At 42.0% G+C, this 25,762-nt stretch overlaps 2 protein-coding genes across 10 annotated transcripts; one reads left to right on the forward strand and one right to left on the reverse strand.

Moving 5' to 3' along the window:
• The first annotated feature begins 1,537 nt into the window (after positions 1-1,537).
• Positions 1,538-12,125, forward strand: LOC109874645 (kelch-like protein 20). Of its 8 annotated transcripts, none has more exons than XM_031810267.1 (12): positions 1,543-1,655; positions 4,493-4,555; positions 6,486-6,674; positions 6,960-7,533; positions 8,039-8,197; positions 8,374-8,584; positions 8,767-8,950; positions 9,196-9,339; positions 9,534-9,667; positions 10,012-10,220; positions 10,403-10,509; positions 10,604-12,119. In XM_031810267.1, exons 4-12 carry the CDS (start codon positions 6,991-6,993, stop codon positions 10,686-10,688), a joined length of 1,776 nt encoding a protein of 591 aa, XP_031666127.1. In that variant the 5' UTR covers positions 1,543-1,655; positions 4,493-4,555; positions 6,486-6,674; positions 6,960-6,990; the 3' UTR covers positions 10,689-12,119. The 8 variants fall into 8 exon arrangements, with proteins under 8 accessions (XP_020322229.2, XP_020322231.2, XP_020322234.1 ...); XM_031810269.1 differs by having other exon boundaries at positions 1,545-1,666; XM_020466640.2 differs by lacking the exon at positions 6,486-6,674 and having other exon boundaries at positions 1,538-1,666; positions 10,604-12,125.
• Positions 11,238-25,103, reverse strand: LOC109874647 (centromere protein L). Of its 2 annotated transcripts, none has more exons than XM_020466646.2 (5): positions 25,010-25,103; positions 15,568-15,736; positions 15,125-15,376; positions 14,475-15,026; positions 11,238-12,697 (listed from the first exon to the last, which is right to left on the reverse strand). In XM_020466646.2, exons 1-5 carry the CDS (start codon positions 25,084-25,086, stop codon positions 12,623-12,625), a joined length of 1,125 nt encoding a protein of 374 aa, XP_020322235.2. In that variant the 5' UTR covers positions 25,087-25,103; the 3' UTR covers positions 11,238-12,622. The 2 variants fall into 2 exon arrangements, with proteins under 2 accessions (XP_020322235.2, XP_031666130.1); XM_031810270.1 differs by lacking the exon at positions 25,010-25,103 and adding an exon at positions 16,213-18,304.
• Positions 25,104-25,762: the final 659 nt, after the last annotated feature.

A 25,762-nucleotide genomic window follows, 5' to 3' on the forward strand; every position in this document is an offset into this window, starting at 1 on the left:
CCACAAGCTTCCCACAATAAGTTGTGTGAATTTTGGCCCATTCCTCCTGACAGAGCTGGTGCAACAGTCAGGTTTGTAGGCCTCCTTGATCGCACACACTTTTTCAGTTCTGCCCACAAATTTTCTATGGGATTGAGGTCAGGGCTTTGTGATTCCACAAATTTGGAAGTATGCTTGGGGTCATTGTCCACTTGGAAGACCCATTTGTAACCAAGCTTTAACTTCCTGACTGATGTCTTGAGATGTATCTTCAATATATACACATATTCTTCCTTCTCATGTAGCCATCATTTTGTGAAGTGCATCAGTCCCTCCTGCAGCAAAGGACCCCTACAACATGATGCTGCCACCCCCGTGATTCATGGTTGGGATGGTGTTCTTCGGCTTGCAAGCATCCCCCTTTTTCCTCCAAACATAGCGATGGTCATTATGGCCAAACAGTTCTATTTTTGTTTCATCAGACCAGAGGACAGTTGCAAACCGTAGTCTGGCTTTTTCCTTGCTGAGTAGCATTTCAGGTTATGTAGACATAGGACTTGTTTTACTGTGGATATAGATACTTTTGTACCTGTTTCCTCCAGCATCTTCACAAGATCCTTGACACAATGCGTCTCCTTCCTGAGCAATTTGACAGCCTCGTGGTCTCATGGTGTTTATACTTGGGTACTATTGTTTATACAGATGAACATGGTACCTTCAGGCGTCTGGAAATTGCGCCCAATAAATGAACCAGACTTGTGGAGGTCAACAACTTTTTTCTGAGGTCTTGTCTGATTTATTTTGATTTTCCGATGATGTCAAGCAAAGAGGCACTGAGTTTGGCACTGAGTTTGAAGGTAGGCCTTGAAATACATCCACAGGTACACCTTCAATTGACTCAAATGATGTCAATTAGCCTTTCAGAAGCTTCTAAAGCCATGACATAATTTTCAGAAAATTTCCAAGCTGTTTAAAGGCAGTCAATTTAGTGTATGTTAACGACTGACCCACTGGAATTGTTATACAGTGGATTATAAATTAAATAATGTGTCTGTAAACAATTGTTGGAAAAATGACTTGTATCATGCACAAAGTAGATGTCCTAACCGACTTCCCAAAACTATAGTTTGTTAACAATACATTTGTGGAGTCGTTAAAAAACAAGTTTTAATGACTCCAACCTAAGTGTATGTATGTAACTTCCGACTTCAACTGTACATGTAGTGAAAAGTGCATTTCTACCCATCTCATCCTTTTCCCAAAACAAATCCTCTTGTGCCTCTTAATTGCCAGAAATATACATTTTCCAAATGTTTTTGTACTCCTTCGACGTCTATGGATACATTATATTTATTGTTTCCATGGATACAATGGTAACTGTTTGTTCTAATTTACTGCTAACATAAATCGCTAAAAACCTTTTTTTTGTATTTTCAATGATGTGGAAAGTGTATATGCTAAAACAGTGCGTTTGCGGTAAAGAAGATTCCCACAAACATGTATCCATTATTGTGCAGTGCGCACATCGGAACCCTAGCCTATAATCGTTCTGAGGGGGACCTTGCTCTCCAGTGCACATTTCCTGTTGATTGGAATATTATGGAATGTCAAAAGCGTAGCTTGTGATCATGCAAAGTATTTCAAATATTGGCTGACACTTTGCTAGACGTTCGAATGTAAGTATAAGGTAAGTAGTGGTTTTAGACCTATGTTCTTGATCCAGTAACAATAGCATTTCTCTCTCGAAAATATTTGTGGTTAGCTAGCTAACTTAGCGATCAGGAAAAGGCTAACTAACGTTAGAATATTTCCAAGTTGGCAAGCCAGCTATCTTGCTAAATGTTAAATACGCTATGATATAGACACAGAAATTTCACTGGATGTTTAAATGTCAAGCATCTGGTTGTCGTTTCTACTCTTTACCAAACATGGCAGTGAGAGAAGATAGAATGAGATGGACGTCTCATCAATTAAACATTTGATCTCAATACCGTTTGTTCCCAAAACTAGAATCTGAATCTCTTTGCTTGGCTCTGCCCACCCCTTTGCTTGGCTCTGCCCACCTCCTTGTTTTGCTCTTCCCACCCCTTTGCTTGGCTCTGCCCACCACCTTGCTTGGCTCTGCCCACCACCTTGCTTGGCTCTGCCCACCACCTTGCTTGGCTCTGCCCACCACCTTGCTTGTTCCCATTGGACACGACAAGCTTTGGTCTCTTGGTTTAGTTATAAAATCTTTGATTTTAACTTAGACAGTTTGTTGTACTAAAACCCCGACATTATTTACCTTTGGTTCGTTCAGCCATCCCTATGGGGAAAGAATATACCTTATTTTCAGCGTGTTTTTATGTGTTTTTTTTTTATTACATAAATGCTTAAGAATTCATTAAAAAGTGACGTTAGCTGATGATGATAATCTCATCGAACAAAACGTACAAGATCCTCCTAAGCCTGCATTTACCACAGACCTTGTTTTCGGCGTTTATCCAAAAACCCTACAAAAACGCAATTTCACCATAGGCTTTGTCCAACGAACCATAGCGGAGTTAGTAATGGCGTATTTTTGAAGGCACTATCTCTATAGCTGATGTTATCTTTTTACTAGTCTTTAAAATGGATTGCAGACTGCTAAATAAATATATGAATTAGCTAGCTAGTAAGTGTCCGTCATTTCCTAGCTTAGTTTGAGGTTTTGTCTAGCTTGTTTAGTTAGCTAGATAGAGTTCAATCTCATCTGCATCAAAAGTAGCCAGCAGATCTGACCCGCTTGCCTACAGCTGCACTAGGGTTGGATAGCCTTCATGTGTAGATTAAGACACAGCAGAGCCAGCGCAAGATATGGTTCAGAAAACGTAAATCGAGGGATGAGAAATGCATTGGCTTGGTCCTTTCATCCCTAAAGCCAACACCTCATTTGGCCGCCTTTCGTTCCAGTACTCTGCTGCCTGTGACTGGAACGAATTGCAAAAATCGCTGAAATTGGAGACTTTTATCTCCCTCACCAACTTCAAACATCAGCTATCTGAGCAGCTAACTGATCGCTGCAGCTGTACATAGTCTATTGGTAAATAGCCCACCCTTTTTCACCTACCTCATCCCCATACTGTTTTTATTTATTTACTTTTCTGCTCTTTTGCACACCAATATCTCTACCTGTACATGACCATCTGATCATTCATCACTCCAGTGTTAATCTGCAAAATTGTAATTATTTGCCTACCTCCTCATGCCTTTTGCACACATTGTATATAGACTCCCCCTTTGGTTTCTACTGTGTTATTGACTTGTTAATTGTTTACTCCATGTGTAACTCTTTGTTGTCTGCTCACACTGCTATGCTTTATCTTGGCCAGGTCGCAGTTGCAAATGAGAACTTGTTCTCAACTAGCCTACCTGGTTAAATAAAGGTAAAATAAAATAAATAAAAATTGTACTCCGAATTGTCCCATTATCCCAACTGTTACACCGAGAAGATTGCACTACTGCTAGTTTTTTTGCAGTTGTTCAGTATTCTCTATGTAACAGTTGACAATTTGGAGTACAATGCATTTCTCATCCCTCAATTGAGGTAGGTTTTCCGAGTTATATCAATCAAATTTATTTATAAAGCCCTTCTTAGATCAGCTGATGTCACAAAGTTCTGTACAGAAACCCAGCCTAAAACCCCAACCAGCAAGCAATGCAGGTGTAGAAGCACAGTGGCTGGGAAAAACTCACTTGAAAGGCCAGAACCTAGGAATAAACCTAGAGAGGAAACAGGCTGTGAGGGTTGGTCAATCCTCTTTTGGCTCTGCCGGGTGGAGATTATAACAGAACATGGCCAAGATGTTCAAATGTTCATAGATGACCAGCAGGGTCAAATAATAATAATTACAGTGGTTGTAGAGGCTGCAACAGGACAGCACCTCAGGAGTAAATGTCAGTTGGCTATTCAGAGTATCTCTACCACTCCTGCTGTCTCTAGAGAGTTGAAAACAGCAGGTCTGGGACAAGGTAGCACGCCCGGTGAACAGGTCAGGGTTCCATAGCTGCAGGCAGAACAGTAGAAACTGGAGCAGCAGCACGGCCACGTGGACAGCAAGGAGTCATCAGGCCAGGTAGTCCTGAGGCATGGTCCTAGGGCTCAGGTCTTCCCGAAATAGAGAAAGCATACTTAAATTCACACAGGACACCGGATAAGACAGGAGAAATACTCCAGATATAACAGACTGACCCTAGTCCCCCAACACAAACTATTGCAGCATAAATACTGGAGACAGCTCTGCAGTATCTTAATCTAAACATGAAGGCTGTCTGACCCTAGTGCAGCTGTAAGCAAGCTGGTTGAATCTGCTGGCTACATCAACATTAACTAGTGGTAGTACAGTATCAGCCTGCTAGCTGGTTGTCTATCTGCCAGGAGTCCTGGACCAAGCCATTTTTATGTGTGTTGCAGTGGTAGTGACTTGTGCAGGCTAGCATCCCTCCCTATCAATGAATTGTAACTTATCCTTCCCTTGTTTTTCTATTCACAAAGGTTGGCAAAAAGTTGTGGGACCAAAATTTGTTTTCTGTGCATGGATGGAAAGCCAATGCGCAGGTATGTGATGAGCTCCAGATGTTTTTTGTTGTGTGGCTTGATTTTTTTACAATTTAAATAAATCAAATCATATTTATTTATATAGCCCTTCGTACATCAGCTGATATCTCAAAGTGCTGTACAGAAACCCAGCCTAAAACCCCAAACAGCAAGCAATGCAGGTGTAGAAGCACGGTGGCTAGGAAAAACTCCCTAGAAAGGCCAATACCTAGGAAGAAACCTAGAGAGGAACCAGGCTATGTGGGGTGGCCAGTCCTCTTCTGGCTGTGCCGGGTGGAGATTATAACAGAACATGGCCAAGATGTTCAAATAAATAAATGACCAGCATGGTCGAATAATGATAAGGCAGAACAGTTGAAACTGGAGCAGCAGCACAGTCAGGTGGAAGTTGAAACTGGAGCAGCAGCATGGCCAGGTGGACTGGGGACAGCAAGGAGTCATCATGTCAGGTAGTCCTGGGGCATGGTCCTAGGGCTCAGGTCAGTTGAAACTGGAACAGCAGCATGGCAAGGTGGACTGGGGACAGCAAGGAGTCATCATGTCAGGTAGTCCTGGGGCATGGTCCTAGGGCTCAGGTCCTCCGAGAGAGAGAAAGAAAGAGAGAAGGAGAGAATTAGAGAACGCACACTTAGATTCACACAGGACACCGAATAGGACAGGAGAAGTACTCCAGATATAACAAACTGACCCCAGCCCCCCGACACACAAACTACTGCAGCATAAATACTGGAGGCTGAGACAGGAGGGGTCAGGAGACACTGTGGCCTCATCCGAGGACACCCCCGGACAGGGCCAAACAGGAAGGATATAACCCCATAAAAATTATTTTATCTGTCAAAGAAATAATTGTCATTTGACATCCAATGACAATTGTGTCCTTGTTTAGATCATCATACTTCATTGCAAGTGACAGAAATTTGAGAGTAGTTCATTTTTTATATAGGCTAGATTTGTTGGAAATCGTCAAATCAACATGTATAAATGTGTTGTAATGTAATATGATCGAAATTTAAGGGGTGTTGAGTTCAGAATGATTCTACAAAACTCAGTAAAAAAATAAACGTCCCTTTTTCAGGACCCTGTCTTTCAAATCTTCATTGTAAAGGGTTTAAACACTGTTTCCCATGCTTGTTCACTGTGGAACGGTCGTTAAGACACTAACAGCTTACATTCAGTAGGCAATTAAGGTCACAGTTATGAAAGCTTAGGACACTAAAGAGGCCTTTCTATTGACTCTGAAAAACACCAAAAGAAAGATGCCCAGGGTCCCTGCTCATCTGCGTGAACGTGCCTTAGGCATGCTGCAAGGAGGCATGAGGACTGCGGATGTGGCCAGGGCAATACATTTTCCGTAACTGTGAGACGCCTAAGACAGCGCTACATAGAGACAGGACGGCGGATCGTCCTCGCAGACCACGTGTAACAACACCTGCACAGGATCGGTACATCCGAACATCACACCTGTGGGACAGGTACAGGATGGCAACAACAACTGCCCGAGTTACGCCAGGAATGCACAATCCCTCCATCAGTGCTCAGACTGTCCACAATAGGCTGAGAGGCTAGACTGAGGGCTTGTAGGCCTGTTGTAGGTCAGTTCCTCACCAGACATCACCGGCAACAATGTCGCCTATGGACACAAACCCACCGTCACTGGACCAGGCAGGACTGGCAAGAAGTGCTCTTCACTGACAAGTCACAGTTTTGTCTCACCAGGGGTGATGGTCGGATTTGCGTTTGTCATCGAAGGAATGAGCGTTACACTGAGGCTGTACTCTGGAGCAGGATCGATTTGGAGATGGAGGGCTCATCATGGTCTGGGGCGGTGTCACAGCATCATCGGACTGAGCTTGTTGTCATTGCAGGCAATCTCAACACTGTGCATTACAGGGAAGACATCCTCCTCCCTCATGTGGTATCCTTCCTGCAGGTTTTCCTGACATGACCCTCCAGCATGACAATACCGCCACGCACAGAACGAGCAGTATGACTGATTTCCTGCAAGACAGGAATGCCAGTGTTCTGCCATGGCCAGCGAAGAGATCTTGAGGGCTAGGGCCAGCTGAAGAGACCTTGGATTGCTAGCTGAAAAGACATTGGATTGCACCCTAGACCACCAGTAAGTCATAGCCTAGTTGAAAGGAGATGTCTATTTTGGTACTTGGTTCTTTCACATATAGACCTCAACTTTCCGTAGTTCAGACAGACATAGCTGATGTCTTTTTAGCTTAAGGAATTATTACATCAACTTTGATACTGGCTCCCACCAATACCAATGTTGATATTACCAATTATTAACTTTGATTGGATTTTTGTGGTGGCTGTTTTTTGTGATAAATCAATGTTAGTGTGAATTGTGGATGTTTATCCCTATTCTGTCTGGCCTTTTGTGTCTGTTCTGCAGGGGTACCAGCGCACGCCCAGACAACACAGGAATGGACATCACCGCACGCTGCACACTGGGTGATCCCAACAAGCTCCCAGAGGGTGTGCCCCAGCCGGCACGCATGCCCTATGTGTCTGACAAGCACCCTCGCCAGACATTAGAGGTCATCAATCTGCTACGCAAGCACAGAGAACTGTGTGATGTCGTGTTGGTGGTCGGCGCCAAAAAGATCTATGCCCACAGAGTGATCCTTTCGGCCTGCAGCCCTTACTTCAGGGCCATGTTCACAGGCGAGCTGGCCGAGAGCCGTCAGACAGAGGTTGTGATCCGGGACATTGATGAGCGGGCCATGGAGCTGCTCATTGACTTTGCCTACACTTCGCAGGTTACCGTTGAGGAAGGCAATGTGCAGACATTGCTGCCTGCCGCTTGTCTGTTACAGCTGGCCGAGATTCAGGAGGCTTGCTGCGAGTTCCTCAAGCGCCAGTTGGACCCCTCAAATTGCCTGGGTATCCGTGCCTTTGCTGACACCCACTCTTGCCGCGAGCTGCTGCGGATAGCTGACAAGTTTACACAGCACAACTTTCAAGAGGTAAGGTCTCTATCTTGCATACATGTGCATCTCTGTGCACTCACTCTCTGAAGTGTTTCTTTGTCATTTAGAAAAAATGATGTTGCTCATCTTAGCTCTCTGCTTATCAGAGACATTTTTTGGTTACTTGGTCTAGCTAGTCATTTGAAAATCCACACTGGTTACCAGTTAGTGAACTCCAGAGAGAGGTGTCATTGAGTAATTTTTGCCCCACAGCCTTAAATGTGAATCCCAGCAATAAAGTTAATACCTTTTCTACATTGTCTTTTGTTTTCTTTACATACAGTTTTAGAATTTCCATTAGGTTAAACCCCAACGTTAGTTGTATCCTCAGGAAATAACTGCCACGGAACTTTCAGAATTTGGGAATTAGATGTTGCTGCCGGTTTAACTTGACTGCCTTACCATGCATCATTCTTTTGAGCACAGCCCCTGTCGTTTTGTGGACATTGAACAGGTTCCACCTGATGAGTGACTGAGGTCATTTTGCTTGCTTTGCCCTCAGGTGATGGAGAGTGAGGAGTTCATGCTGCTTCCAGCCAACCAGCTGATAGATATAATCTCCAGTGACGAACTGAATGTGCGAAGTGAGGAGCAGGTTTTCAACGCAGTCATGGCCTGGGTCAAGTACAGCATTCAGGAGCGCCGGCCACAGCTGCCGCAGGTGATAATACCTGCTATATAAATAAATAATTGTATGTGGTGTTGCATTAAACTTGATATATACCTGTAGTTTTGATTCACAAAAGAAATAAGGACTGTCTGTTTAAAATCAAAAGTGTTTGTCTAACTTATTCCACTTGGTAAGTCATTGAGTTAGGATATGTTTTCTGGTTATAGGTCCTCCAGCATGTTCGTCTTCCCCTTCTGAGCCCAAAATTCCTGGTGGGAACGGTAGGATCAGACCCTCTCATCAAAAGTGATGAGGAGTGCAGAGACCTGGTTGATGAGGCAAAGAATTACCTGCTCTTGCCCCAAGAGCGCCCTCTAATGCAAGGGCCAAGAACACGCCCTCGGAAGCCCATCCGGTGTGGAGAAGTGCTGTTTGCAGGTTAGTATCTTAACTCTTGAACCTCGCTGCATTCTCTTAGTACCCATGTCTGATCACTTCTGCTTTCAAAGGTATTTCAAAATGACAGTTGTGTACTTTTCCCAACATGTTGCCATTGAATATTCTAAAGGGTAGGGTTAGAAGAGACAAAGTTTTTTAGTTTTTTTCCTTCATATTCTCAGTTGGCGGGTGGTGCAGTGGGGATGCCATCTCCAGTGTCGAACGATACGACCCACAGACCAATGAGTGGCGCATGGTGGCTTCCATGAGTAAGAGGCGCTGTGGAGTGGGTGTCAGCGTCCTTGACGATCTTCTCTATGCTGTTGGCGGCCATGACGGGTCCTCATATCTCAACAGTGTGGAGAGGTTAGCGTTTCCTTCCCCGTTTTGAAAACGATGTCCACTGAGTCACCACCTCGTTAATGTTTCTTTATAGGGCCTTGTCCCAAATGGCACTACATATGACCAGGTTCCACAGGGCTCTGGTCAAAGTAGTGCACTATATAGGGAATATTGGGACACACCCTAGATCTAATCAAAAGGCTGGTCTTCCTTCCATTGTTGAACTTCCTTATATTAGTGTACTGTACTGAACTCACTCTCCACTACAGGTATGACCCCAAGACAAATCAGTGGAGTAGTGATGTAGCTCCCACAAGCACATGCAGGACCAGTGTGGGTGTGGCTGTCCTGGGAGGGTATCTGTATGCAGTAGGGGGCCAAGATGGAGTATCCTGCCTCAACATTGTTGAAAGGTCACACTTACAATACATATTCACGGTTTAATTTGCTGTATTTGTCTTCTACAAATCACACTGTTTTCTATCATGCTGAGGCAAAGACAATTCATCTTGCAATACTAAGTAATATAACAAACCATTAACATGCCTCCTGAAATATCACAGAAAGCTGACTCCACTGAGTAATGTGACTGCATGATCTGTTACAGATATGACCCCAAGGAGAACAAATGGACGCGCGTGGCCTCGATGAGCACCAGGCGCCTGGGTGTAGCCGTGGCTGTACTGGGGGGCTTCCTCTATGCAGTGGGAGGTTCAGATGGCACGTCCCCTCTCAATACAGGTACAGATGAAGCACTTAGAAAACAGTGCAATATCTTTCATTAGTCAGCACGTCATTAACAGGGTGTACACTATTTATACAGATAATCCACTGTAGAAGCTTCAGAGATCCTAACAAGAGATCCTAGAATCACATAATGTCCCTATAGTTCCCTAGAGATCTGGGTTGTATTCATTAGGCACCAAATGGATGAAAATGGACTGAAACAGGGAGACTATCTGAACTTGTCCAAGAAACACTTGTTAACTTGCTACGCTTTATAGTGTACACTAATGAATATGACCCTGCTCTAACCCCCTTTCTTACTCCATGTCTGCTCTGCCTCTGCTCTAATCTTACCACAGTAGAAAGGTACAACCCCCAGGAGAACCGCTGGCACACCGTCTCTCCCATGGGCACCAGGAGAAAACACCTGGGCTGTGCAGTGTACCAGGACATGATCTACTCCGTAGGAGGCCGGGACGACACCACCGAGCTGAGCAGTGCTGAGCGCTACAACCCCAGGACCAACCAGTGGTCAGCTGTTGTAGCCATGACTTCAAGACGTAGTGGGGTCAGTCTGGATCTTTCACATTGATTTCTGTTTGGTTTGGGTGCTTTATTTTAGGATAAAGAGGCAAAGTGTTGGACTTTTCAATCAAATCAGGTAATTTAGTCAAAGTTGGGTTTAACTAGCTAGAGAAAAAATCTGTTGCTTTACACCTGTTGATGATTGGAGCATTGTTTGTCTTGCAGGTTGGACTAGCAGTGGTAAATGGCCAGTTAATGGCTGTGGGTGGCTTTGACGGGACAACGTATCTCAAAACAATAGAGGTCTATGATCCTGACGCTAACACATGGAGGTAGGTAACCGCATGCAACAGGTTACTTGAGACATATTATCCCTAGAGGGCTTGTGTTGAACGTGAAGATATTAATTTCCTTCTCTTCCTCCAGGCTCTATGGTGGAATGAACTATAGGCGACTTGGAGGAGGGGTTGGTGTTATCAAAATGACTCACTGTGAATCACACATATGGTAGCACCTCCAGGTCAAAGGCCTCACCGTCGCATGTGCCTCCGAAAGAAACATTGTTTATCATGCAAGGAACAAAGTCTATATTAACTGTAACACAGCCATGTTATTGGCAAGCCAAGGAAATGTCTTGTGACTACAAGCTTTACTGTTCCTGTGTCAAGTCTGATCTTGGAGCCTACGGTTCATCTCTCTTCTGTACTTCCTGTATTATGACTTGACTGGCCAAGGCCAAGAGGAACTAACTCTGAATAGATCAATCACATGAACTATTGTTTGACATCATGGGGGGAAAACCCTTAATTTCCTCTTTTTCGGTTACTGAAATGAATACTGCAGCCGCACTTTAAGATACAGTTCAGATTTTTGCTGTGGTACCGGTTATACTATACCAACGATTAGTTTCCTTTGAAATATTAAATGGGGCATGAAGAAGAATCTTCAAAGAGAACTGAAGGTGCAGGATGTGGTCTCACTGCTTCCCTTGATCCTCGTTGTGAAAAGTGGATGAACTTGTTAGGCAGTTGTTTAAATCTATAAATTAAATGCACTGTGATAATTTTTTGTTGTTGCGGTTTTTATTAGTTTGACACACTGAGCATAACCTGGAGTTCTACGTTCACAACTGGGGTCAATTGTTGGTACGGTGGCACTTACACAATATTACAACTGTTTCATACAAGATTGTTGCCCATTTAAGGCTGACAATGGATATACTTTTTTTAACCTTATGAGACATGAGACAGTCTTGTACTTTAATCTATAAAAAAATATTGAGGAATTAGTTGCATTGCGGTTCATCTAACACACAGTAAGGAATAATGAACTGGTTGATGTATTATGCACCCCTTCATTGGTGACCATGGAAAACAGATGGACATTGAGTAATATGCTTAGACATAAAAAAAAAAAGGTAAACCCTGATGAATCTCATGTTACTGCTATTGAGCAAAATATACAATCATGCATTTTACAATCATGCAAACTCAACTCCTGTAGATATGTTATCACCTAAATGTGTCAGATTATGCAAGTAATTATTAGACTGACCAAATATTTTGAAAATTAATGTATCCCTTTGGCTGTGTTCACAGAGCCCAATTCTGATTTTTTTCTTCTACTAATTGGTCTTTTGACCAATCACATCAGATATGTTTAAGAGCTAACCAGTGGCTGCACCTACACAGGCAGGCAATTTGTTTTCCACAAATTGGTCTATTAACCAATCAAGTCAACTGTGAAAAGCTCTGATTGGTAAAAATACCAAAACTGGAAAAAAAATATCAGAATTGGTCTGCCGTTGTAAACGCAGCCTTTCACAGTATGGAACCGTTGAGGGCAAATGTACGGGTGCTTTATTTCTCCCCTGTTAGATGACGTGGAATTGTCTGTACTGACAAAATACCCCATGCTGTTAATAAAAACACTTTATTTCAAACTTTAAGCTCATCAAACAATTGTTTTTGAAAATGGAAATGTATTTACAGGTACTATTCTTTTTGGTTGTTACTACTCTACTATTTAGGAAATCACCAGGCTCTTACAGATTTACTGTATCTGGACTGTATAACAATGATATCTTCAGAACTGCCCAAGTTACTTGACGGTTTACCATGTATCAAACCTGATTAATCAACTATCACCCCAAACTGACAAAAACCAACATTTGCAAGTTTAAGCTGTAACACATTTACTTCTACACTATTGCGCTTGTAGTGAATAATATCTAGAGTGACTGAAACCACAGAACAATGGCAAGGTACACAATCAGCAAAAGCGTAGCTATTTTGAAATGTTTGCATTTGCCTTTTCATACAATACATGAATATTTAAAAAAAAAAGTTAAATGGTTTAATTTCATATGGACAGTAATTTTGTGGGTATACAGGTATTTTACAAAACACAAACAAACATTGATTTGTGATGTCAAAGACAGTCTGCTTAGATTGGCATCTTCAGAAGAGCACATTCTGTCAGCAGTTGCAGGATGGTGGGGATGTAATTAGGGCTTGCAATCTGTGATGGAAAATGAATAGTTAGATAACGGATACCACAAGTTAAAAACATACTGTATTAATTACATACTATTAAATTGTTCACATTTTTAAGTGTGTGGCTGAGCCCATTTGAAATGCAAGTTACATGTTACAAATAGCCAGTCACTTGTGTTTAGACTAGATGTATACAGTGCCTTGCGAAAGTATTGGGCCCCCTTGACCTTTTGCCACATTTCAGGCTTCAAACATAAAGATATAAAACTGTATTTTTTTGTGAAGAATCAACAACAAGTGGGACACAATCATGAAGTGGAACGACATTTATTGGATATTTCAAACTTTTTGAACAAATCAAAAACTGAAAAATTGGGCGTGCAAAATTATTCAGCCCCTTTACTTTCAGTGCAGCAAACTCTCTCCAGACGTTCAGTGAGGATCTCTGAATGATCCAATGTTGACCTAAATGACTAATGATGATAAATACAATCCACCTGTGTGTAATCAAGTCTCCGTATAAATGCACCTGCACTGTGATAGTCTCAGAGGTCCGTTAAAAGCGCAGAGAGCATCATGAAGAACAAGGAACACACCAGGCAGGTCCGAGATACTGTTGTGAAGAAGTTTAAAGATTTCCCAAGCTTTAAAAATCCCAAGGAGCACTGTGCAAGCGATAATATTGAAATGGAAGGAGTTTCAGACCACTGCAAATCTACCAAGACCTGGCCGTCCCTCTAAACTTTCAGCTCATACAAGGAGAAGACTGATCAGAGATGCAGCCAAGAGGCCCACGATCACTCTGGATGAACTGCAGAGATCTACAGCTGAGGTGGGAGACTCTGTCCATAGGACAACAATCAGTCGTATATTGCACAAATCTGGCCTTTATGGAAGAGTGGCAAGAAGAAAGCCATTTCTTAAAGATATCCATAAAAAGTGTCGTTTAAAGTTTGCCACAAGCCACCTGGGAGACACACCAAACATGTGGAAGAAGGTGCTCTGGTCAGATGAAACCAAAATTGAACTTTTTGGCAACAATGCAAAACGTTATATTTGGCGTAAAAGCAACACAGCTCATCACCCTGAAAACACCATCCCCACTGTCAAACATAGTGGCGGCAGCATCATGGTTTGGGCCTGCTTTTCTTCAGCAGGGACAGGGAAGATGGATGGAGCCAAATACAGGACCATTCTGGAAGAAAACCTGAGTCTGCAAAATACCTGAGACTGGGACGGAGATTTGTCTTCCAACAAGACAATGATCCAAAACATAAAGCAAAATCTACAATGGAATGGTTCAAAAATAAACATATCCAGGTGTTAGAATGGCCAAGTCAAAGTCCAGACCTGAATCCAATCGAGAATCTGTGGAAAGAACTGAAAACTGCTGTTCACAAATGCTCTCCATCCAACCTCACTGAGCTGTTTTGCAAGGAGGAATGGGAAAAAATGTCAGTCTCTCGATGTGCAAAACTGATAGAGACATACCCCAAGCGACTTACAGCTGTAATCGCAGCAAAAGGTGGCGCTACAAAGTATTCACTTAAGGGGGCTGAATAATTTTGCACGCCCAACTTTTCAGTTTTTGATTTGTTCAAAAAGTTTGAAATATCCAATAAATTTCGTTCCACTTCATGATTGTGTCCCACTTGTTGTTGATTCTTCACAAAAAAAATACAGTTTTATATCTTTATGTTTGAAGCCTGAAATGTGGCAAAAGGTCGCAAAGTTCAAGGGGGGCGAATACTTTCGCAAGGCACTGTAGATATGTTGGCCTTTCCATATATGTGCATATTCACCTTGATTTTTCCACTATGGTGAGAAGAACCCAAAGCCGTGGAGATCTGCATCAGTGACCCAGCAGACAAGTCTATCCTGAAGTGCCTGAAGAAGTGTGACTGCAGCCCTTTGATGAACCCGGTGACCTCATCAATGCTGATGCTGTCCTCTGTCGTGTCAACCTGCCGCATGCTGTCCCAAAGCTCCCAGGCATCTTGTGGGTGGACGGTGTACGTAACGTCCATAGGGGGTAGTGTTGGGAGAGTCCAGACCAGTTTCAGGTACTGGATGTTGATGGTGGGGTGGCACCCAGTCCATAGGGATGCGAGCCACTGGAGGTTGGTAGAGTTGATATCAAGAGGGCCAAAGCAACAGTCAAATATATTTTCAAACCAGGATTTGACCAACACTGTGAGCGATTCTGGTCCTCTGGTGCAGAACAAAGGCAAACTGACAAATTCCAGGGGTAGTGATCGGAGATAATCCAAGTCACCGTTTACGCAGGTCAGCCAGCCACTCCACACAACCTTCGGAGCATCATCTTTTGCAGAAAACACTTGTTTGGAGAGAATCTGTGATGAGAACAGATGGAAATAAACACCACAGTCAAGGGATTCCACAGAAGAATAAAGTATGAACTCCAAACTACATTTTGAGGAAAAACCCTTACCTGTATGAAAACTGTCTCAGCATCTTTATCAGTCTCTGCCAACCCAAGGACCACAGAAAAATTTACCTTGAAGCCCAACTCCTGACCAACTTCAATCGCCAGGCCCTGTTGCTTCTCTGATACCATGAAAGCTGATAGTTGCTTTGAGTAGGATTTCAACTGAGTGTGTCTGAACTGGTACAAAGGTGTGACATACGACAGCTGCCATTCCTTCTTCACCAGAAGTGCTACTTGGTCTGGGTCAACCTGTTTCTAGACAGCAAAGAGACATACATCAGATAGATCCAAATATTATACACTCAAATGATGTAGCCCTTCTTGAAGCCCTGCTTGAATATGTCAAGCAGGGCTACAAATCAAGCATACAGATTAGTTGACTCGTCAACAATGATGTATGAGAAGAATTGTGAATACAACCATATTGATTGGCCTTAGCTACTTACTGTGATATCACATGACTTTGGAGCCTTTCTACTTCTCGGTATTCTTAGAGCTGTCAGAAGGCCTGATGTGTATGCCAGATGAGTTGCTTCAACACAGCTTCGCATTGATTGCCTGTAACTCTTGCTCCTTCGTTGTGCCAAGGCATTGTTGCGTGGGGTCTCCTCAGTGCTGTAAAGAACAAATTATCACATTAGGATAGTTAGTGAAACATTGTATTATTTTACACCATGCATACAAAGTTAATAAGAATAGGTCAAAATGATGAAAAGTAGTAGTTTGTGACAAACATTTTCAAAAAAACATTTATTTCAATAAACAGACTGAGAAAATGTATATTTAAATAAAATAATAAAAAACACAGGATGGTCTATTTAGGAATCCAATTACAGAGATTATTATAAAGCTCAAGGATTTATTTGGATTTAACCAATTTCAACAATTGTTTATATAACTTTACCTTGTTTAACCTATTAATTGTAAAGTCCCATTGGGGACCCTATTAGATAAAAAATAAAAAAAACAATTCAGTCTGGTATGAGAAAGTAACTCCTATCTGCAAAAGCAGGGTATCTTGCCTATTGATTGGTGCGATTTAATACCATATTTGGGCATACAAATGTATAAGGGAAGACGGAGCCGATTACCTCATTTCCAGATGGCTGCTACCTACATTCCGGTTAGCATTGTGAAGCATAAACGAAATAAACACAGAATACGTTGATACACACCGAAGACCGAGACTCAACAGACCATGAGGATATCTTATTTAACTGCTGCGTACCCGGGGTCTATTAGGGCGCACACTCAGTGAAGCTTAGGAGCGCACAGGCATACATCAGATAGATCCTATATATGATTTCATTATCTGCTAAACTTTTTCTTTCGCTGTGTATATTGACTGGATAAACTCACTGCAGTATTAAGCCTAACATTGAGCTTATGAATGATGGGCTAATATGCATATGTTTAACTGGCTATAGGCTACATCTCGAGCCTGCTGTCTTCATTGTTATGTTGCGCAATTACGCATCGGGCCTCTTCGCGGCCACGAATATTCCTTTTAAATCTTGTCGGGTCCCATGAAAAGACAGACTAAAAAAGCTTGTTGGACACTTATTTCGGCTTATTTTCTTTAGCCTACTAATAGCCTATGAGGAGAGATGTACGCTTGCTGAATGTAAAATAAGCTACAGCATGAACGAGCGGAGAGTAGGAAGGAGAATCCCATTTTTCCCTATAGTAGGCCCATCTTAACACCGGGCTAGATCCTAACAAAAATAGGCTTAACATGATTGGCCTGCTAAAAAGACAAACGGGGCAGTGGAAAAAAATATGATCATACATTCGGCTTTCCGGTCCTCCATAAAAAAAAGATATTATTAAATGTTAGGGTGGGTATGAATAGATCATTATATGTGATCCAGTACCGAAATGCATCCCAAAAGGTTTTAGTAAGTTGACAGGCACAAATAAGATGATCTGCCGTTTCGATATGAGTTACAAAAAACACAATGGTTAAAGTCAAAGTTAAATCTCCATCTTATGAAATCGTTAGGCCTACATGGGTAAATGCCATTCATTGTTTTGATATGAACTTGTTTAGGTTTAGGTCAGGGTTTCCAAAACGGACTTGGGGACCACCCTGGGTGCATGTTTAGGTTTTTGCCCTAGCACTACACAGCCGATTCATCATCAAGCTTTAATTATTTGAATCAGCTGTGTAGTGCTTGGGAAAAAAACAAAAACGTGCACCCAGGGGGGCCCCAGGACCAAGTTTGAGAAACCCTGCTTTAGGTGATAAAGGAAAAGAAAGGCACCTGGTTCTTATTCTGACTATATAACTTCTAGTGAAATCTAACATATGTCCCTTTCAAAGGTGGAGGGAAACACTGTAGTAAGAATAACTAAATAAAACATACAGATAACCAAAATAATGGATTCACTTGAGTAAATGAGGGATAAAGTGTATTTGAAAGCAGGTGCTTCCACAGGTGTGGTTCCTGAGTTAATTAAGCAGTGAATGTCCCATCATGCTTAGGGTCATGTATAAAAATGCTGGGCAGCACAGAGGAAGAGGTGAAGTGAGATAGATAACTGGGCCCAAAATCCATCTTCTTCAGCAGGAAGCGTTTTTAATTTTTTACACTCACCAAGCAAGTCAATGTGTGTTGAATTTGGTCAACAAAATGTATGGCTTATTTGATAGAAGTTTCGTAATGCTTAGGTTGTTACGAGTGTACTGATGAGAAGGACATGATATTCCGGCAACTTTGAGAAAAAAAACATCGGAGTTGTGCCTGTTCACAATGTCATGACTGTTCTATGAGGATCCGAATGGATCCGATCCGCTTGGCAATAGATAACCAGACCCTCTGTCACCCACAGGGGTGTGTGAGTTTTAAAAGAGATTATCATTAACCAAATTCCAAGGTATTTACAGGTGGGAACACGTTCCAAAAGAAAGCCATCATGGGTAGCAAGGTTCAGATTTTCCAATTGTAAACTTTTGGATCGTGAAAATACCATATACTTAGTTTTACTTGAATTAAGCACCAGCCTAAGATCTACAAGTGCATCTTGAAGCAATTCAAAGTCAAACTGGAGCAGGAATGTAAATGCTTGAGCGAGTGATGGGCTGTGGCATATAGTACTGTGTCATCAGCATAGAAATGAAAGTTGCATTTTTTCACTGAGTTACAGATATCATTTATGTATATAGTGATTAATAAAGGACCTAAAATCAAACCTTGTGCGACTCCTTTGTGAACAGTGACAAAATCAGATTTTTACCCCATCTGCAATAATAGCCTGAGATCTATCAATGAGATCATTCTGAAACCACAAATATATCTGAGGCCAACCCCAATGAGGTCAGTCTCTTCAGCAGAAGAGAATGATCAACTGTATCGAACGCCTTCGACAGATCAACAAACAAAGCAACAGTTCAACTTCTTATCAAACGCTCTTACAATATAATTTACAACCAGTGTGGAGGCTGTGACAGTACTGTGCCCCGGTCTAAAACCAGACTGAAATTTGTTCAGTATGCAGTTATCAGACAAGAAAGAGCACAGCTGTACATTTACCAATGACTAACATTTTTACAAGACAAGACAGCTTAGAGATTGGTCGATAATTATCAAGGTCACCAGTATCCCCACCTTTGTGCAGAGGCAGCACATAGGCAGTTTTCAATCTTAGTTGTGACCCCAGAGGTTAACGTGAGGATACAAATATGAGGAAGAGCACCAGAGATAAGTGGTGCAGCTCTAGCCAGCAACCCTGGGTCAAGTTTGTCAGTCCCTGTTGCTTTCTTAGTGTCTATGGCTAGCAAGGCATCAATAACGTTCTCCTCTGTGAAGATGCTTAGTGAGAAACCCTGACCATCAGCATACTTCATGCATAATCCCTTCATATGCATCTTTTCTTCCTTCATTTGTGGTCGACATTTTCTCAAAAAGATTGCCTGCTGCAATGAAGTGATTGTTGAAGGCATTAGCAATGGCATTCTTATCAGTAATGAGTCCAGTATCCAACCCTATCTGATTTGGGAGTGTGGAGTGCATATTGTTCTTTAATGTTTTAACTACTTTCCAGAATTTGGCTGGATTCCCATAACAGTCATTTAAACTAGTCACATAGTAATCCAATTTTGTTCTTCGAACAAGTCTGATGCACAGGCTTCTCAGCTGCCTAGAAGTCTGCCAGTCAGAGCTAGAATAAGTTTCTCTAGCCTTAGCCCAACGTGCAACACAACTGTTGTCAGGTCGGGAATCTGCTTCTTGACTACTGGTAAAATTCCTTATTATATCAGTGACGTTAGCACCTGGAAAGCCAAGTGTGCGTGTATCTTGGATTGACACTTGCTTTACCACTGAGCTCCTGATTAAAACGGTAGCTAGCTGTTTACCATTATTATTTTCTTCCGAAGCCTTTTGTACAGCTCCATTTGTATTAATGGTTTTTCCAACTCGGCCACAACAGATCACAGGGATTAGAGCTCCAGGCGCAAACACAGCACGGCAGAAGAAAAATCATCCGGATCAGACGACCGCGGACCTGAAGGTGCTGGAACGTCAAGATTAGAGGTTGACCGATTAATCGGAATGGCCGATTAATTGGGGCCGATATCAAGTTTTCATAACAATCGGAAATCAGTATTTTTGGGCGCCGATTTTACAGATTTCTTTTTTTTATATATACATATTTTTTTATAACTTTATTTAACTAGGCAAGTCAGTTAAGAACACATTCTTATTTTTAATGACGGCCTAGGAACGGTGGGTTAACTGCCTTGTTCAGGGGCAGAACGACAGATTTTCACCTTGTCAGCTCGGGGGATTCAATCTTGCAACCTTACAGTTAACTAGGCCAACGCTCTAACCACCTGCCTCTCAATGCACTCCACGAGGAGCCTGCCTGTTACGCGAATGCAGTCGAAGCCAAGGTAAGTTGCTAGCTAGCATTAAACTTATCTTATAAAAAACAATCAATCAATCATAATCACTAGTTATAACTACACATGGTTGATGATATTACTAGGTTATCTAGCGTGTCCTGCGTTGCATATAATCGATGCAACGCTGGGGAATGATAACAAAAGCGCATTTGCAAAAAAAGCACAATCGTTGGACGACTGTACCTAACCATAAACACCAATGCCTTTCTTAAAATCAATACACAGAAGTATATATTTTTAAACCTTCATATTTAGCTAAAAGAAATCCAGGTTAGCAGGCAATATTAACCAGGTGAAATTGTGTAATTTCTCTTGCGTTCATTGCACACAGAGTCAGGGTATATGCAACAGTTTGGGCAGCCTGGCTCATTGCGAACTAATTTGCCAGAATTTTACGTAATTATGACATAACATTGAAGGTTGTGCAATGTAACAAGAATATTTAGACTTAGGGATGCCACCCGTTACATAAAATAATGAACGGTTCCGTATTTCACTGAAAGAATAAAGGTTTCGTTTTCGAAATGATAGTTTCCGTATTCGACCATATTAATGACCAAAGGCTCGTATTCCTGTGTGTTATTATGTTATAATTAAGTCTATGATTTCAGTCTGACTGAGCGATGGTAGGCAGCAGCAGGTTCGTAAGCATTAATTCAAACAGCACATTTGTGCGTTTTGCCAGCAGCTCAAGTTTTGCCAACTTTCATATGTTCTCATGTTCTGAGCAAGGAACTTAAACGTTAGCTTTTTTACAATTGCAATTGCAACAGGCAATTGCTACATTGGATGTTTAGGTGTTTTTCTTTATCTCGGAACTGGCCGAAATAGACACAGCGCCGGGATCTTATTTATTTCTTATGCAATCCAACATCCTTCATCGTGCGAGACAATCAGTACTCTCTGAAACTAGAGGAATGTGACTACACAGTGTGTTCAAAACAGTACTAGACAGACACATGCTGAGCCAATGTAGGCACTATATCAGTGGGAGAGGTTTCCACTGTGTAGGGGTAAGTGGACCCATGTAGCGGGCACACAGGCGAGGTACGTCAAAAAAAAAACTCAAGGCCCTAAAACCAAATGTTCTTGGCTACTCTACCCTTAGGTGTTGTTTTATACAAATATTTGTGCTGAAAATACCTGTACGATGAGGTTAAGGTTAAGAGGAGATAACTTCATGGGCAGTTTAGAAATGTCAATGAAAAATATATAAGCCACCAAAAATAAAACATTAACATTTTCAAATAAAACATTGTAACTATATTAATTTGATGGTACCATTCATTGGATCAAATTAGAGCTCGCCAGATTGTAGTCCTAAAAAACAAATGAGTTACCTCTGGTTACCTCCATTCCAATGGGGGGAAGAAAATGCGTGACGTTAGCTGATGAACAAATAGAACAAAATGTTAAGCCCTCCAACAAACCATCAGAAAGGCAAAGCATCAATGCAAGACTAAGAGCAAATCCTACTACACCGCTTTGACTCTCGTCAGATGTGGCAGAGTTTGCAAACTATCACGGATTACAAAGAGAAACCCAGCCACGAGCTGCCCAGTGACACGAGCCAAGTGCAAAAAGTTCCCTCAGCGCTCACAACAAGCAAACTCTGACAAAAGTCCCATTTTGAGGTGAAAATGATGAATCAGACACCTTATCGATAGCAACAGCTCATGGTCCTTCTGGAATCAGAAGTTTTTTTGGCTCAATGGAGGAACATGCTGATGAATGTCTTCCTCGAGCTGTGTATGCAACTGGTTCACCTCTGATGCTCACATGCAATGTGTATTGGAAGAGATTTCTGAAATGTTCTTTGCCCAGCACACACCCCTCTACTGATTTGCTGGATGCAGAGTTCAATAGAGTTCAAGTGAAGGTCAAGCAAATCATAGAGAAAGCAAACTGTATTGCAATCATCTCTGATGGGTGGTCGAATGTTTGTGGGCAAGCAAAGTGAGAAGAATAAGAGCACCACATTGAAGCTGCCCAGGATTGTCATCATGTTTGACAGTCTCCTGGAGGGAAAGGAGTCTCTCCAAGAAAAGGCCATATCACAGTCTGCCGATATGAACAGCCCCATCAAGATCATCCTCCTGGATGATGTATTTTTGGAGTGAGTGGTAAGCAGCCTGACACTCCTGAAACCTATAGCAGTAGCCATTGCATGGATTGTGGGAGACAAAGCCATCCTGTCTGATGTTCAGACTCTGCTTGTAGATGTAAGATAAGAAATCCGTACAGCCCTGCCAACTTCACTGTTGCTCCAAGCAGAGGAAACTGCAGTTCTGAAATGCATCAAAAAGAATGAAGACTTCTGCCTGAAGCCAATACATGCCGCAGCGTACATGTTTGACCCCAAGTATGCTGGCAAGAGCACCCTGTCTGATGCAGAGATCAACAAGGCTTATGGTGTCATCACTACCTTGTCTCACCACCATGGCCTGGATGAGGGCAAGGTTCTTGGCAGTCTGGTGTACACTTCCAAGCAAGGGCTTTCCACTAGATATGGTGAAAGGGACTTTGTGGATCTGAGGCTCTTTCCCCTGTTGCCTCCATCATCCTCCAAATACCACCAACATCAGCCGCCTCAGAGCGCAACTGGTCCTTGTTTGGGAACACACACACCAAAGCACGCAACAGGCTGACCAATACAAGGGTTGAAAAATTGGTGGCCATCCAGGCAAATTTGAGGTTTTTGAGCCTGACCACTTGCCATCCTCAACAAGATTGTAAAGTGACAGTGAAAACGAGGCCTCAAAGTCTGATGTTCAAGAAGTGGACATTGAGGGGGTCCAGGAAGAAGACATGGAAGCCTGACAGGAAGACAACCAATGCTTTTGTTTCTAGACTATCATTTTACAGATGTATGTTGAAAATGTTTTTTTTGGGGAGATGCGATGGATCATTCAATATTCCCTTTCTTTTGTTTTTCAGTAAATTCATCCCATGTGAATAGTCAACTCAACTAAAGTTACATTCGTACCTAAATGGGTTTTTTTCTATTGGAAGGATTTGCAATTATGTCTGCTTATGACAAGGTAAAATGTTTCTCTTTTTCTTCACATAAATATATCCAATATAAAAAAGAAACACATTTAAATAGTATTAATTATAACTTACATATATATACATTAATTCCAAAATATTACCGTTGATTCCCATGGAAAGTTTCCACCTCTGAATATTCCCCAAATTGTGCAACCCTATACACGTCACTGACAATCTGAAATGGTCCAACCACACAGACAGTGTGATGAAGGAGGCTGAAGAAATTTGGCTTTGTCCCTAAGTCCCTCACAAACTTTTACAGATCTGCAATTGAGAGAATCTTATCGGGCAGTATCACCTCCTGGTACGGCAACTGCACAGCACGCAACAGCAGGGCTCTCCAGAGGGTGTTGCGGTCTGCCCAAAGCATCACCGGGGGCACACTGCCTGCCCTCCAAGACACTTACAGCACCCGATGTCACAGGAAGGCCAAAAAGATCATCAACCACCTGAGCCACAGCCTGTTCACCCCGCTACTATCCAGAAGGCGAGGTCAGTACAGGTGCATCAAAGCTGGGACCGAGAGACTGAAAAACAGCTATCGCAAGGCGTTCAGACTGTTAAATAGCCATCACTAGCCAGCTACCACCCGGTTACTCAACACTGCACCTTTGAGGCTTGATGGGCTGCATCACCGCTTGGTATGGCAACTGCTTGGCATCTGACCACAAGGCGCTACAGTGTAGTGCGTACGGCCCAATACATCACTGGAGCCGAGTTCTATGACACCCAGGACCTCTATACCAGGCAGTGTAAGAGGAAGACTTTAAATTGTCAAAAACTCCAGCCACCCAAATCATAGACTGTTCTTTCTGGAACCGCACCCTGCATGGCACCAATGCATCAAGTCTGTAATCAACAGGACCTTGAACAGCTTCTACCCCCAAGCCATAAGACTGCTAAATAGTTTATCAAATAGCTACCTGGACTATGTGCATGGACCTTTTTTGCATTAACTTCGACTCATTACATACGTTGCTGCTACTGTTTATCTGTAAAGTTATATGTACATATCTACTTCGTACCTTAGCTCTTAATCATGACTTAAGTTCCATAAAAATTACACATAAGAGTCATTGGACAAAGGTGTCTTCCGTATGAGGGAATTTTGTTAAGAGCCCATTACTCAGGTCTGAACATTAACATGCATCGCTTGCGGTATGGTCTTTCATATCAGCGATAAATAATAAAAAATAATAAAAAATACAAAAACTTAAATTGATACAGTTTTATAGTGTTACAGTTCCCTCACGGCCATATCTCCATGGTATTTTACCGCCTGTGTTAATTTGCCATCTAGCATGTGCATGTTCTGAACACCCGTGTGTAATAGAAGAAGGTTGCCAAAAAACATGTCACTGAAAAATACTGTCGGCTGCAACTGTGATAAAGACAGTTAAAACAATGTACAGTACAGTCCCGGTACCCAATGTATATAGCCAAGTTATCATTACTCTGTTACGGTTATTATTACATGTTTCACATTTCTATAATTTTCTCAATTTCGCCATCAGTCTCTACACCTGTTGTTTGTGAAGCATGTGACGAATAACATTTGGATTTGAGCGTATAAGAGCTTCTAAGCCCGTTTATGAACAGGGTGGTTCGAGCCCTGAATGCTGATTGACTGACAGCCGTGGTTTATCAGACCGTATACCACGGGTATGACAAAACATGTGTTTTTTTACTGCTCTAATTACACTGGTAACCAGTTTATAATAGCAATTAGGCATCTCAGGGCTTGTGTCCCTGGCCTTGTTCTCTGTCAAAAGGGGTTGCTGACGCTAGCTGGCAAGCTTTGTTTTGATACGATCTCGTTTTCCTCGCTGACCAACAGCTTAGTTAACAATCTTTGTATATGCTAACCTCGATAACATAGCTGTCTATCGACATTAATTAATAATAGGTAAGAAAGTGGACTATATTTGTACCTGTTTCGTTCCTCCATTACTGAAAAATATAACACCAGCAAAGTCAGGAAGTGGATTTGAACATCGCGCCTTCCCATGATGCAACTGGATTCTTGATAAGGAAATGTAGTCAAGTACAGCATCATTCAACATTTTAGCCGAATTCCAGATTCATGTTCACTCGGCAATTATGCCGAATAATTCATGGATCTACATCTAAACATCTTGTTATATTTTCATACAGCTGAATCTTCAAATGCTCTCATTATATTTTGTAGCATAAAGAAAACAAATATTGTAATATATCTTTATCGTCGTTTGACTACCTTGGCCAGAAATAGAACACTCTCCTCCGCCATCTGTTACACAAATGACTGATCTGTAAATCCAAAGAATGGACACACTAAAAAGTAACTGTCGGAACCAAGTACATTAACATTTATTGAGTTTGGTCAATGGCGCTGTCTTTTCAGACTGAACACGGAGGAATCATGGGCGGAATTTAGAGTACACCGGTACCACAATCACAATGAATGAAGAGGCGCTTTTTAGCTAGAAAACGCTGCCGTTTTGAGAATAATCGACATGATGCAACTAACGTTTAATTTTCCACATCGAGGTTGCCAGTAAATTATGTTTATCTATGTAGCTATCTAGCATCCATGTACAACAAGCGGCCAATTTACAAGACAGATCTTTACAAGTTTAGATGACAGCTAGCTTTCTGTTTAGCTTGTAAGTATTAGTGATGGGCATTCCGGCTCTTTTCAGTGA

The sequence above is a fragment of the Oncorhynchus kisutch genome, linkage group LG30, assembly GCF_002021735.2.
Source record: "Oncorhynchus kisutch isolate 150728-3 linkage group LG30, Okis_V2, whole genome shotgun sequence".
Taxonomy (NCBI): Eukaryota; Metazoa; Chordata; class Actinopteri; order Salmoniformes; family Salmonidae; genus Oncorhynchus; species Oncorhynchus kisutch.